General features: G+C 39.2%; 1 protein-coding gene across 1 annotated transcript in view; it reads left to right on the top strand.

The window, feature by feature from the left end:
- Nucleotides 1-14,142, top strand: part of TRAPPC9 (trafficking protein particle complex subunit 9) — a 489,725-nt gene that overhangs the window by 16,018 nt on the left and 459,565 nt on the right. Inside the window, exons 4-8 of the mRNA XM_074144728.1 lie at nt 2,242-2,268; nt 3,703-3,824; nt 8,382-8,507; nt 11,440-11,656; nt 13,997-14,140. Coding sequence (XP_074000829.1) covers nt 2,242-2,268; nt 3,703-3,824; nt 8,382-8,507; nt 11,440-11,656; nt 13,997-14,140 — 636 coding nt within the window. The remainder of the gene's footprint in view (nt 1-2,241; nt 2,269-3,702; nt 3,825-8,381; nt 8,508-11,439; nt 11,657-13,996; nt 14,141-14,142) is intronic.

The raw sequence follows: 14,142 nt of genomic DNA, 5'->3' as shown, positions 1-14,142 counted from the left end.
TAATTCAAAGTCCTGTCACTGTTAGCAGTTGGCAAACTTGTTAGTGTGGTCATACTATAAATGTTTTAATTTCATGTGATAAGATTTTACAAAGGACTATGCACCCAAACATTTATGTGAAGAAAAACAGATAATAGTTTTTTTTTTTTTTATCATTCCTTCCAGATGAAAATGTTACTTCGTGGTCCTTTAGATATTGTTCCCTAACTCTAGTTATGATCTCTTTGTGTTTTGAGATCTGAGCTGCGGAACTCTGTCTCCCCAACGGCTATTGGCGTGATGTCTTTTTCCTACACGGTTTTCTGAAAGTTTCTTTTCAATTCCTTTTTTTGACTCTGCAGTGCCTTTCATTTAGAAACTTTTCAAACTGCACCTTTGTTTATCATCTACTTTGTTATAATTAATTTTGCGAGGATGGTATTTAATCTGGGGTATAAATTCCAGTGCATCTTTCTGTAGGATAAGGCCAGAAAAAAAGGGTTTCCAAATTCTGTGCAAATCAAGAGATGCTGTACTTGGAACTGACATTCCAACTCGTGAGACATACAGATGTGAGAGTTACCTTTATTGCTTCCTGATGTTCCTGGAATCTCACCTCTTCTTGTGCCTGTACTTCAGCCTTGGGGTTTCTTGGGGTTGCCTTTGTCCCCAGACCCGATCAAGAGAAACACCTTTCTCTTGAATCTCCCGGGACTTCCACCAGTTGGCGTTTTTAGGCTACAGCACAGGACCTGCCTGCTCAAAAAACGTTGTGGTGTCTGCTTTATTTAAAAGCATCTCTGGAGAGGGAGGCGTTAGTATTATCTCTCTTTGTATAATATAGAGCACAAGCTTAAGAGGGCAGTCTTAAAGAGGTTTTTTTGGGGTGGGTTTTTTTTTTTCCCTACTAAGCAGTATTGAAATATATTTCATACCTGTCTGTAACCATTAGAATGTTGCCTGGTTTTTTTTTGTTGGTGCGCCCTTCAACTTCTTTTGAAACTTTGTTGATAGGAATAGTTCATTCAGAAGGGAATTTGTTGATAACATAGTGTTTAAACTATTTGTCTGATGGAGGGAGGCACGGAATCTTGCCTGCTCCAAGGACAGGTTTCTTTCTTGGTTGTTGCCAGGAGCCCTTGGACTCCAGTGTCTTGCTCATCATGTGAAGGGAACTTCGATGTCTTAAAGAAGTGTGACTTCTCACATCCCTAAACCCTTTTGTTTGTAGGGGGAGAGCTTTAGGCTGTGTCCCCTTGAACGGCTGGATTCCCCTCTGGAGCCTTCAGCATAAAAGATTTTGAGTTGCTTGGTTCCTGTTGGCCAGGAACCTGGCCGTGGTCTGTTGACTGTGGGATTTTTATGTTGAATAAATTGAGTTTAGATTGCTTTATGTTGAGCTTACTAGCTGTTTTGGATTTCTCTATTGTGTTTGATTTGTTTAAAGTGCAAAGCTCTTAATTTTGTCACCTGACTTTCCTCTTTTTTCAAGCCAAGTGAGGACACCTGAGTGAAATGTTGGAGTGAAGTATTTGATCTATCTCTAAATCTCTACTTCACTCCCCTGGAATCTGAGCAAATCAACTGAAGGGAGGTCCTGTCTTGCTCGTAAAGCAACTGTTTTTGGCTGCTTAACCCTTGATCTTAACAGTTTTATTGCCATGTTTTATCAAAATTTAGGGCAATAAGGCGTTATATATCTCATAATCCAACTTTGCAATACTCTTGGCAACTATTTTATGTGAATAGTCTGTATTTCGCGATTGGCATGACTCGATTATTCAGAAAAATTTGATGGAGTGAAATTAATGACAATTGAAAGGGATAAAATTACTCAAAAATGTTATTTTAGAGTATTGTGTGGATTAAATGAGCTCCCACAAGGAGATTTAAGTGCTGTAGGACCTGATACTAACCTATAGTAAGTGGAATGTGATGGAAACTTGCCAAAGAAAACAGCAATAAAGAAAAAGGAGAAAAAGAATATGGCTTTAAATTAAACACAGCAAAATCTTAAATTCTTTTTGATGTCTCAGAATTCATTGCAAGTTTATGGGATTTTTACATTTGTTTTTTAACAAAATGAGATTTAACATATGGTGACTACTAGAGTTATAATTGGTAGTCCTTCAAAACAGCAATGATGATCCTAATAAATCTTATTTTGTTCAAGCCTGATGTTACTTATAAAACATTATAAGATCTTATTTTGTTGGCTATATTTAAGGCTGAAAAAAAAATCATTTTTGTTCCTCCTTTTAGGGGCACAAGAAGTTCTCATTGATCCAGGTACATTATTTTCATGCATGTTTCCAAAGTCTTTTCTTTTATTACTTGCATATATTTTGCATTGTATAGATAATTAGTGCCACTTGCCAAAACTAGTACTGATTTCCTGATGCTTCAGTTTTTGGCTATAAATCTTGAGGAAGTGAAGAGACTGAAGGGGAATTGGCACAAACGAAATTATGTAGTTCTATTATTGTGTCCCTGTAAATTCTGATCAAGATTGTTTCCTCTCATGAGTAGTGAGGATTCTTAAATTATGTTTTTAACCGCAAAACCTGAATGGTTCCATGTAGTCTTGTAGTGTCATGGTTCTCTTTCAGTCGTCACTAACAAAGATTTTATGCTTAACTTACATAAAAACCCTAAGGTGTTAATCTATAGATGTGCTTGGAATGATTCTTTAAGGTTGACAAACATAAATAAAAAAAAAAAAAAGTCCTTTTAGCATTTGAGCATGTAAATTAACATGCTTTCTACTCCTCTCTATATATTTAGAAATATCTTTCACAGTAGTTTTTAACTGTCTATTGAGAGTTAAGTCCAGCTCTGAAACACAAAGATTTCTTTGCCATCTTAGTAGAGAAACCTCTCGGAGCATATAAATTCAGGCATGTAATCCTACAGATTAAGTAACATGTAAAAAGGTAAAGAGCCTTGCCGAACCTTTGTATGTTTTCAATTTTATGGTGTTAACTCTGCAATAAAATTAAATTCTAGAAATAAAATTTTCATGTTCTTTGTAATACCCCAGATTTCCTTGGCTTCTATTTCCAATTCTTACGTCTTATGTCTGTAAAGACTCTTTCTGACTCTTGCTTTCTTTGTTATATAAGAAAACCCATTTCTTACTGTTTTGTCTGAGCCTCAGATAAATTTATTTTAATGTCGAAGGCTCAGATTTGGTGACCTTTGTTACAATGTAACGCTTGGCTTTCTGTGGTTAGACACAGGGAAGAGAAGTACTTGTTTTAAATAGTTGAAGGAGAAGGTCACTTTTTTTTTTTAATAAACTAGGTACTAGAACAAAAATGCACTTTTTTTTTTCTTAGGTATGCTTTAGAAATGCAATTTTTAAGTAGAACAAGGAATAATCCAAAGATTAAAATTGCCTATTGAGATGTGGCCATAATCTAATTTTAGCAATCTAATATTTGAGTCATAGTCTAAATATTGAGATAAGTGTAAAACATTATGAATATATTTGGTTTTTTACTAAGTGAAAGATTACTTTCTGATTGCTGGTTTATGATTTAATCCGTTTTTCATTTGCACTCTTTAAAATAGCATAATAAAACAGAACTAGTATTTTCTAGGTAGGGCAAGTACTTTTTGTGTGTGCTTTGGTCAAGGCCACAGTGTATCCTAGTCTTCTTCTTAGGTATTTAGTATTTGCTAAAAGTCCTTCTGCTCATTTCCTACCCTGTTCTGTTCTAGGTGCGCTGACTTCAAATGGTATAAATGCAGATACCAGCGCTGAGATAGGACGTGCCAAGAATTGCCTTAGCCCTGAAGACATCATAGATAAATATAAAGAAGCCATTTCTTACTACGGCAAGGTAATCATACTCATTTTTAAGATATTTCACTGAAGTGCTTGTGATTAATCACAGATCGATATGGGGTTGGAAGGGACCTCTGGAGATCATCTAGTCCAAACCCCCTGCCAAAGCAGGTCCACCCAGAGCAGGTTCCACAGAAATGCGTCCAGGTGGGTTTTGAACATCTCCAGAGACTGAGACTCCACCACGTCTCTGGGCAGCCTCTTCCAGGGCTCTGCCACCCTCAAAGTGAAGAAGTTCCTCCTCATGTTTAGGTGGAACTTCTTATGCACAGGTTTGTGCCCATTTCCTCTTGTCCTGTCCCTGGGCACCACTGAAAAAAGACTGGCCCCATCCTCCTGACACCCACCCTTTAAGTATTTGTAGACTTTGATCAGATCCCCACTCAGCCTTCTCTTTTCCAGACTAAAAAGACCCAAGTCCTGCAGCCTTTCCTTGTAAGAGAGATGCTCCAGGCCCCTAATCATCTTTGTAGCCCCTGTCCTTCTTGAACTGGGGAGCCCAGAACTGGACCCAGTGCTCCAGATGGGGCCTCACCAGGGCAGAGGGGCAGGATAACCTCCCTTGACCTGCTGAATAATGAACTGCTGGGGTTTTGGTTTCAGAGGATCTTCTAAAGCATGTGCCATAGAGCTTGTAAAACATAGAATAATGGAAGAAATAGGAATAATTTGTACTACTCAACTAAGTGCTTGGTTTCGAGTTTGGGAATCTCAGATTTTTGGCCAATGGCACCTCAAACAACAATGTGCTGAGTAAACTATTTACTGTGTCTGCCAGTAGTTTTGGATTAATTGTCTTATATTTTTAAAGCACTCTGAGCAGGAGTGTTAGATATTTGAAGGTTTGTTAACTATTACATGTATGTATTAAGGACCATAAACACATCATCAACTCCGGTGATGCCTTTATGCTTTGTGGAAGCTGAGTGTTTACTTACTGTGCCTGCTGGACTATCTCTGGGGAGTTCAGGAGTCGATGAAGAGGTTGCTGCTGATGGATACGATTTTGCAGGATTGTTCAGGGACGGTAGTATTTAGAGTATGCAGAGGTAGGGGTCATGGAGGAAATGGGAAGGACAAACATTGTTACAAGAGGATTTTGAAAAATTAAATCGTTTTCAGCTCTACTGGAGAATTTTTTTTAGATTTTTGTGCAGATGCTCAGAGCATAAGACATAATGTAGCTTAATGGTCACATAACATGAAGAGAAAAAAACTACTTCATACTGTGACAGCAGTGGCTCAGTATCCACATCAACAGTAAAGATAAGTTTAATTAAATTGCAGTGTAGCTATTTATGCTTTAGCACTTCTTAATTTCAGGTATTTCTCATTTGATATTGCAAGTTTCTTTAGACTAAACTATCTACATATGGTGTGGCATTTCCATGTCTGTTGAAAGGAGACTCTCCAAATGAAACAAGATAAATTGTGTGCGTGAGTTAAATTGTGATCAGGAGCAGCAAAAGGTGGTAGTTTTGGGGATAGATTCAGGTAAACTTGAATCCGTCGATATAAAAATAATTCTCAAGTATTCATTTGTGGGGGACTGCGGCGGGTCCGTGGAACCCTTGATTGTGGGAATGGAGTCAGGAGTTGACCTTGCAGAGATTAAAGTATATCCTTGAGAAAGAAGGGAGTAGAAAACATCCTGAGAAGTAAAACAACTTTTAGGTACCAGCTGGGGACTGACAAGATAAGGAGTAGTTTTGATGTTTTGCAAGAGACAACCAATGATATATTGTTATAACAATATGTAACCAATAGTAAAAGAACACATGTGTTAAGAAAGAATATATAAGAATATACGTGTGCTAATAAAGGGGGACTGTTACTGCTTGAACTGCTGAAGATTACTGTCCGTGTCGTTTGTCCGTCTCAACAACAACGACATTCATTCAGCTTTTTATGTTACCTTAAAGGCAAGTTGCTCATCTGAAAAGAGTAGGATTTCTTTAGCAGTATAAAATTATTGGACTTAGGGCAGGATGTTTATATTTTGATTATAATAATATACATAATGCTCTCAGCAGGTGATAACAATGCTTCACTGCAGCTTCACTTGCAGATAACAAAGAGCTTTGTCTTGGGACTGCTCTGTACCTGTTCAAGACAAAGCATAGTTAGCTTTTGCCTGAGACCTACGGATAGAGTAACTCCTAGCTCTGACGCTGAGGAAGCAGCACTATATATTTTTTTTATGTTATCACTGAGATTAAGAAACTTTTGTAGCATCTTCTAAAATGGATTCAATCTCCAGTGATTTGATTTTGCTGATACAAACACGCAAGAGAGGAATGTGTAGCTGCTTAGGTGGAGTAACTGTTGCATTTTGTTCTGAGCTTTATTTCCCTCATTAGATTTCATACGTGATAATTCGTAGATTCATAGATTCATAGATTGGTCCAGGCCGGAAGGGACCTCCAAAGGTCATCTAGTCCGACCTCCCCGCAGTCAGCAGGGACACCTCCTACTAGACCAGGTTGCCCAGGGCCTCGTCGAGCTTCACCTTGAATATCTCAAGGGAAGGGGCCTCAACCACCTCCCTGGGCAACCTGTTCCAGTGTTCCACCACCCTCACGGTAAAGAATTTTTTCCTAATATCCAATCTAAATCTCCCCTTCTCCAGCTTAAAACCATTGCCCCTCGTCCTGTCGCTGCAGGCCTTTGTAAACAGACCCTCCCCAGCCTTCCTGTAGCCCCCCTCAGGTACTGGAAGGCCGCTATGAGGTCTCCCCGGAGCCTCCTTTTCTCCAAGCTAAACAACCCCAGCTCCCTCAGCCTGTCCTCATAGGAGAGGTGCTCCAGCCCCCTGATCATTTTGGTGGCCCTCCTCTGGACCCGCTCCATCAGGTCCATGTCCTTTCTATATTGAGGGCTCCAGACCTGCACACAGTACTCCAGGTGAGGTCTCACCAGAGCAGAGTAAAGTGGCAGAATCACCTCTCTGGATCTGCTGGCAACACTTCTTTTGATGCAGCCCAGGATGTGATTGGCCTTCTGGGCTGCGAGAGCACATTGCCTGCTCATGTCCAGCTTCTCGTCCATCAGCACCCCCAAGTCCCTTTCCTCAGGGCTGCTTTCTAATACCTCATCCCCCAGTCTGTATTTATACTGAGGATTGTTTCTTCCCAGGTGCAGAATCCTGCACTTGCTTTTGTTGAACCTCATGAGGTTCATCTGGGCCCACCTCTCCAGCCTGTCCAGGTCCCTCTGAATGACATCCCGTCCCTCCGATGTATCGACAACACCACACAGCTTGGTGTCATCTGCAAACTTGCTGATGGTGCTTTCAATCCCTCTGTCTATGTCTTTGATAAAAATGTTAAACAGTACTGGTCCCAGGACGGACCCTTGAGGGACACCACTAGTCACTGCTCTCCATCTGGACTTAAAGCCATTGAGTACCACCCTCTGGGTGCGACCATTCAGCCAATTCCTTATCCACCGAACCGTCCACCCATCAAATCCGTATCCCTCCAATTTGGCAAGTAGAACGTTGTGAGGAACTGTGTCAAAGGCCTTACAGAAGTCCAGATAGATTACATCCATAGGTCGCCCCTTGTCTACTGACCTAGTCACTTTATCATAGAAGGCCACTAGGTTAGTCAGGCAGGACTTGCCCCTAGTAAAGCCATGTTGGCTGTCCTGAATCATCCCCCTGTCCTCCATGTGCCCAAGCATGGCATCCAGAAGGATCTGTTCCATGAATTCCATAATTACCTGGACAGAGTTTAACTTCAGCAGGAGACAGGGAGATGGGCAGACTCAAATATCCAAAATTGGTCTTGTTTGAGGAAATAACTAGATCAGATTGTTTGTCTAGAAAATGGCCTGTGTTTGTTGTCCAAGCTCAAACAGATCAATGCACATCTACATTGTCTCCTGCCTTTCTTAAGCAAGCGGAGTAACTGAAACAGTCATTTACAGAAAATGTTTTGTAAATAGATACTAGAAAACTCAGAATGGTTTGTAATTCACTTGTCATCAGCGGTACTGTTTTAACTGAAGCAAAAATTGATTCACTAAAACTAAAGCTCTGTTGGTACAGTTTCCTGTGCTTTATAGTGTATTTTCTAATTAGTAGAAGAGGCAAAAATAATTCTTACTGTTATGGAACAGTTTTAGGTGGTGATGAATTAATGTAAACCTGACCTTTCTGCTTGAATACCTATTACACTTTGTGGGTAGAATTCCTTTCTTTGTGGCAGACACACCACCCACACCCACCATATATATGAGGTTATCCAAAATGATAGTAATATTGCCAATTTTTCTCCTCGTCTGAACTTTCAGACTGAAGCTGTGCTGTCTCTCAAAATAAGAAAAGTGAGCGAAGAGGCCGAAACCTGTGGTTTTGCATAATAACATTTTAGATGACACCTTAATTTTCGGTTGGGCATATCTTGATAATTTAACAGTATAGTCACTAGCGTGAAGGAATTGCTGGGTTTGGAAGATGTGACAGCTGATTTATGCGTTGAGCAGAAATACTTATCAAATCTAACAAGTGCAACACTTCAATATTATTTTCATTTTCTCCCTCTTCAAGTACAAGAATGCTGGTGTGATTGAACTGGAAGCCTGCGTGAAGGCGGTGAGAGTCCTTGCAATACAGAAGAGGAGCATGGAAGCCTCTGAGTTTCTTCAGAATGCAGTTTATATCAACCTTCGTCAGGTCAGTGCGAAAAGGCTGGTTATTTTTTCTCTTCTCATTTGAAAGATTATACTTAAGTGTGAAAGTTACTTTGATTCAGGAGACTTCAGTTCATTTTCTGTATCACGACCTTCCTTCTCACTAGGACGTGACTTCTGAGGATTTTCACATCTGTGAGTCTGGTTGAAAAGGTATTCAGAGTTAATATAAAACCATGAGGTCTTAGTTTGAGATTAAAGACTCTCTTGGTTATTATCTGTTGTGAAGAAATAAACAGAATCACAGAATGGTTAGAATTGGAAGGGACCTTAAAGATAATCTAGTTCCAACCCCCCTGCCATGGGCAGGGACACCTCCCACCAGACCAGGTTGCTCAAAGCCACGTCCAGCCTGGCCTTGAACCCCTCCAGGGATGGGGCATCCACAGCTTCTCTGGGCAACCTGGGCCAGTGTCTCACCGCCCTCACAGCAAAGAATTTCTTCCTAATATCTAATCTAAATCTCCCCTCTTTCAATTTAAAACCATTACCCCTCATCCTATTGCTACACTTCCTGACAAAGAGTCCCTCCCCATCTCTCCTGTAGGCCCCCTTCAGATACTGGAAGGCTGCTATGAGGTCTCCACAGAGCCTTCTCTTCTCCAGGCTGAACAACCCCAGGTCTCTCAGCCTGTCTTCATAGGAGAGGTGCTCCAGCCCTCTGATCATTTTAGTGGCTGTCTGCTGGACTCGTTCCAACAGGTCCATGTCCTTCCTGTGCTGAGGACTCCAAAGCTGGACCCAGCACTCCAGGTGGGATCTCACAAGAGCAGAGTAGGGGGCAGTCACCTCCTGTGATCTGCTGGCCACGCTTCTTTTGATGCAGCCCAGCATGCGGTTGGCTTTCTGTGCTGCCAGCGTGCACTGCTGGCTCATAAAAAAACTTTCTAAGAATCTGTTGACTCTCTGATAGTTATTCTAATTATTAGTGAGAGCTCATGTCTAAATAGCATGACCCTGATCTTAAAAATTTAGTTTCCATAGGTGTGTGAACACTGACAGTATTATGTATTTGAGGAATAACTTTTGATAGGTTTTTTTTTTTAAGCTTTTGTAACTTTAGTGTGTGATCATGTGCTCCTGCATTTTTCCACTCTTCTGCCGTATTTTTTTATTGTGCTAACTTTTTAAAAAAAGTAGGAGCAGCTTTATTTTTGCTAGATTAGGTAACCTTCATCTGACATCTCGTGTTCTTTCTGAGTGATAGCTCTTGAAGATTCTGATAAACTGGTTAAAAACTGTTCTGTATTTTCTTTTTGTGCATCGTGTTCTTTCCAGCTGCACTGATTCATGGAAGTTTTCAGCTCAGTGCAATTGCCTTTTTACAACTCCTGTTACAGGGATTTGTCTTTTATATGGATGGGCAGTATTTTTGCATTGGGCATTGTCTTGTGTCGTCAGTTCTAAGGGAAACAGAAACTTCAGCTTCAAAAATATTGTCTGAAACTTCTCAAATGATTTACTAGTCTGGCCGTGTGTCCTCGTGTCCTGAACTACTAGATTTGAACTGCCCGATAAGGTCGTGGTGCTTTCTGAAAACTCTACGGCTTCTTCAAGGTCTCTCATACCCCCATGTCCAAAATTAGAAGTGACTTTTGAAAACAGACTATTTTATTTTTTAACTATATTAGGATTTAAGTGAATAAAAGATATTTTGAAGCTTCATTCATAAAAGCTAATTATTTCTAGAAGTGTGGCTAGCATCTTCTTTTGACTTCCCAAGGCTTTAAGTATCTGAAGTTAAATGTGCAGAATCCACTGATTGATACTTTCAGTTCTGAGGAATGAGCTGCAGAAATGCACTAGAGGACAAACAGCTATTTTTGAATGAAGTTTGTCATTTTAAACGCCTTTGCAAAACGTGTTCGCAGCTTTAGAGTAATTTATAATGTTTTATATTGGTTTTGGTGGTGCATGCCACATATTGTGCACTAGGTGTCAGCATTGGTCCACCTGCAGAACTCAATGTCGCTTGTTACTGGGATGTAAACTGGAAATAGTTGGTAACTTCCAGAGTTTCTGCTGCAGTTTTTTCTTGGCTGGCTGATTTATCATAGAATCATAGAGTGGTTTGGGTTGGAAGGGACCTTGAAGATTGTCTCGTTCCAACCCCCTGCCCCGGGCAGGGACACCTCCCACTAGACCAGGTTGCTCCAAGCCCCATCCAGCCTGGCCTTGAACACCTCCAGGGATGGGGCAAATTTGAAAGCAAGGTTGTCATCCAAAGCAGAGGGGAAGGAATGGTTACCTGGGCCTTGTGCCAATATATGGATAAGCTAAAGAAGCACATGTTGGTAGTTACTCATCAAGTTTGTTTCAGCTTTAAGCCTAAAGGGGCTTAACCTTTCACCAAATTCTTCCTCGCTAGTTGGCAGTCTCTGTAGGTATAGTGTCACGGAATGAAAACGCTGCAGTTTGCAAGATCAGAGACATATGAAGATTGAGACAGTAGTTTCTTTGCTTTCATAGCCTGAGATTTCAAGATCAATAATTAGATTTAATCTTAAAGGGATGAAAATATTTAACTTGGTGAATCGATAGATTTTTGGAAGTGGTATATTTTTGCACTCTTACGCACATGAGTATCACATTAAATATCTTCTGTAAAACGTGGAGCTGATTAGCTGTTATTGACTGTTTTGACTATTTACTTGTTAGTACTACTGACAAATAGAGTTCCTAAAGAACTCCGTCTTTGCTGCTTTCCTTAGCTGTTGAACTTGAAACAAGCTTAATTTTTCCTGGCAGTAGAAGCTGTCGTGACTGTATGCAAAATCGCTGGCCTTCTGTAGTGTTGGAGAGATGTCAACTATGTTTTTTTTCTCCTGTTATTTTTTTTTTTTTTTTAAATTAAGATATATGCTTTAAAATTTTGAATAAAACCAATCCTTTTCTCTCTTCCCTTTAAATTTCAGCTTTCAGAAGAAGAAAAAATCCAGCGTTACAGCATTCTTTCCGAGCTCTATGAACGTATTGGTTTTCACCGAAAGTCTGCTTTTTTCAAGCGTATCGCAGCAATGCAGTGCGCTGCCCCCAGCATCCCGGAGCCTGGCTGGAGGGCCTGCTACAAACTGCTTTTGGAAACTCTCCCTGGCTACAGCTTATCATTGGATCCGAAAGATTTCAGCAAAGGTAAGTGTCTCTGGGCAAGTATGGACTAGCATAGTAGGTCACTCAACTGGCTTTCTTTAACTAAATTTCCTAGAGAGATTTCAAATTAAAGCTAAATCATTTATCTATCTGCAACTAACTGCAGGAAATGAAGCAGTTCTTTAAAACTGCACCTGTGCTTTTTCTTAGTGTTACTTTCAATAACTTCAAATTTCTGCCACTGCTGAATGTATTGCTGTGTACCTCTGTTAGCAGCAAATAATTATGTATTATTGATGAGAGCTTCATTTCTGCTCTTTTTCAAAAATGTCTTTGGTTTTGATTATACACTTCTCAGTACAAAAGGTTCTTATTTTATTTTTGAGTATTTTTTCAATTAAAGTGCCTTCAACTTCTGTATCAGAAACTGTATTTCTTCTGGTATTTGTTGCTGTTTAATCTTATAATGAAAGAATGAAAGATTATTTTACATATTTTTGTACATAGATGTAGATATATGTATGTATATGTGTGTGTCTGTAGGGTCAAATATGTCACTTTTTTCTGCAAATCAGATCAGAGTGATGTTACCTGGAATAATAGCATTTGGTTAAGGCATTTCAACAGTTTTTAGATGCTATATATCATTTCAATTGCTATTTTATTGCATCTATTAAAAACCAAAGTTTTTGTAGCTCTGAAAATATCTTAAATGCCAGTTTTTATAGCTCTTAAATACTGTTTGCTTTCTGCACATGACGCGCTGCTTGCTGTCCTTCTTTAGGTAAGCTACGCTTCAACAGTTTTATCAATGTTATCTAAAGCTGGATATAAAGTAATAATTTTAAAAGCTGTCTTGATTTTAATATACTGTGCTGAGTTTTTGCTGAAAGGCAGAGACAGTTAATGTGCTGCTTGGGAACTCCTTTTGAGTAAACCTTTCCGCATTGCTCCAAAACTTGCGTTCTTTTGTGGAGTAGTATTTTTGGGGACCGTTCTCTAAATGCAGCTGCAGGAGAGGAGCAGCAAGCAATGGGCTAAGCGTGTATCAATAGAAAGAAGGTGGGGTTCACCAGTATGAAAACTCTGAACTGGTTTAAATAGGAATGAACCACAGTCGCAATATTCCTCTCCCTTTTCTGAGAGCACATTGACTATTTGGGAAGTGGGAAGTCGGGATATTCCTTGTGAGAAGAGGCAGAAAATAGACTAGAAAAATGGACTAGACAGACAGATGCAAAGAGTCTAGGAGGAGGGAATGTGCTGGAATAAATATGCTGTGGCCTATGATGGAGAAGACGACTGGGATTGGGACTGTGTTGGGAGGAGAGGTTGTAGAAGTTCTGCAAAAGTGACAATTAGAACAAAAAAAAGTTACATGATTGTTGTTTATCTTGAATTTTTTACCTTCCCTTTATGTTGCACTGAAGTGCGTTGTTAGATTTTACCGCTAAAATGGCTGTTTGAGACATATGGAAAGATCACTGTAAATTATAAGAACTACTTCATAAGAATGAAATTTCACATATGAAAAATAATGAGACTCTTGTGTGCAAAACATAAACTCTCAAGGTTTGGTTGCAGTAAATATTTCTAGAAAAGTTTGCCAAGTGCTGAAGGGTAATACTAGAAGGAAGGCTGCTTAGAAGTTTATGAAATATAGCTTAGAAGTTTATGGAATACCTATTATTTAAAAATTATTGCTCTTGCTTACTACCAAAAGCATGTTAAGTTTCCGAAGACTACTGCATATTACATTATTGAAAGAGAAGTTAGATTATGATGTTCTATTTATTGTTACCATAGATACTTTGCAAATATGAAATAATTTATAGTCCAAAACTTAGTTTTTAAAGACTGAAAATCGGGAAATGTGCCTCATGTCTTTTAGTTTTATTGCTTTTTTTACTGTCTTTTAATGGCCAGGAAAGCATTTAAAGAAAATATCTTTTGCTTGATCTTTAAGGAGAGTTACCATGTACTTGATTTGGATAAAAATGAAGTGTCTGTATGAAATCTCATGTGAATTTCTTGTTAAGAGAATTTAAAAAATATAAAACTTTAAAGGTTTTGTGTATCATTTTGTTTTTACTTTATGGGAAGTGTTAACTTCATTTTGTGAATAATCATGATAAATCTATTAGTCGATATACAAGCCTATAAAACAAAAATTGCTTTTACATTTAAATATTCAAGCAAACTTGAAGATCTTGTTTTTCTTCTGTTTTGAGTGCAAGATTTGGATTTTGCAATTATTGGTTCCATTGGGTGATTTTTATAAATGCCGTTAAATTACTGCTTAGTATATAAATAAAACCAAACCCAATTGGTGTGTGATGACTTCTAGCTTTAAAAAGTAATAAATAACTGCTTACTTTATAGGAACTCACAGAGGATGGGCCGCAGTGCAGATGCGGTTGCTTCATGAACTAGTTTATGCTTCCAGAAGAATGGGCAATCCTGCTCTATGCGTCAGGCATCTGTCTTTCCTTCTCCAGACCATGCTGGATTTTCTTTCTGATCAAGGT

This window comes from Numenius arquata, chromosome 3, assembly GCF_964106895.1.
Source record: "Numenius arquata chromosome 3, bNumArq3.hap1.1, whole genome shotgun sequence".
Taxonomy (NCBI): domain Eukaryota; kingdom Metazoa; phylum Chordata; class Aves; order Charadriiformes; family Scolopacidae; genus Numenius; species Numenius arquata.
Note: the sequence above shows the minus strand (reverse complement) of the source record. Positions and strands in the feature narration are given on the sequence as shown.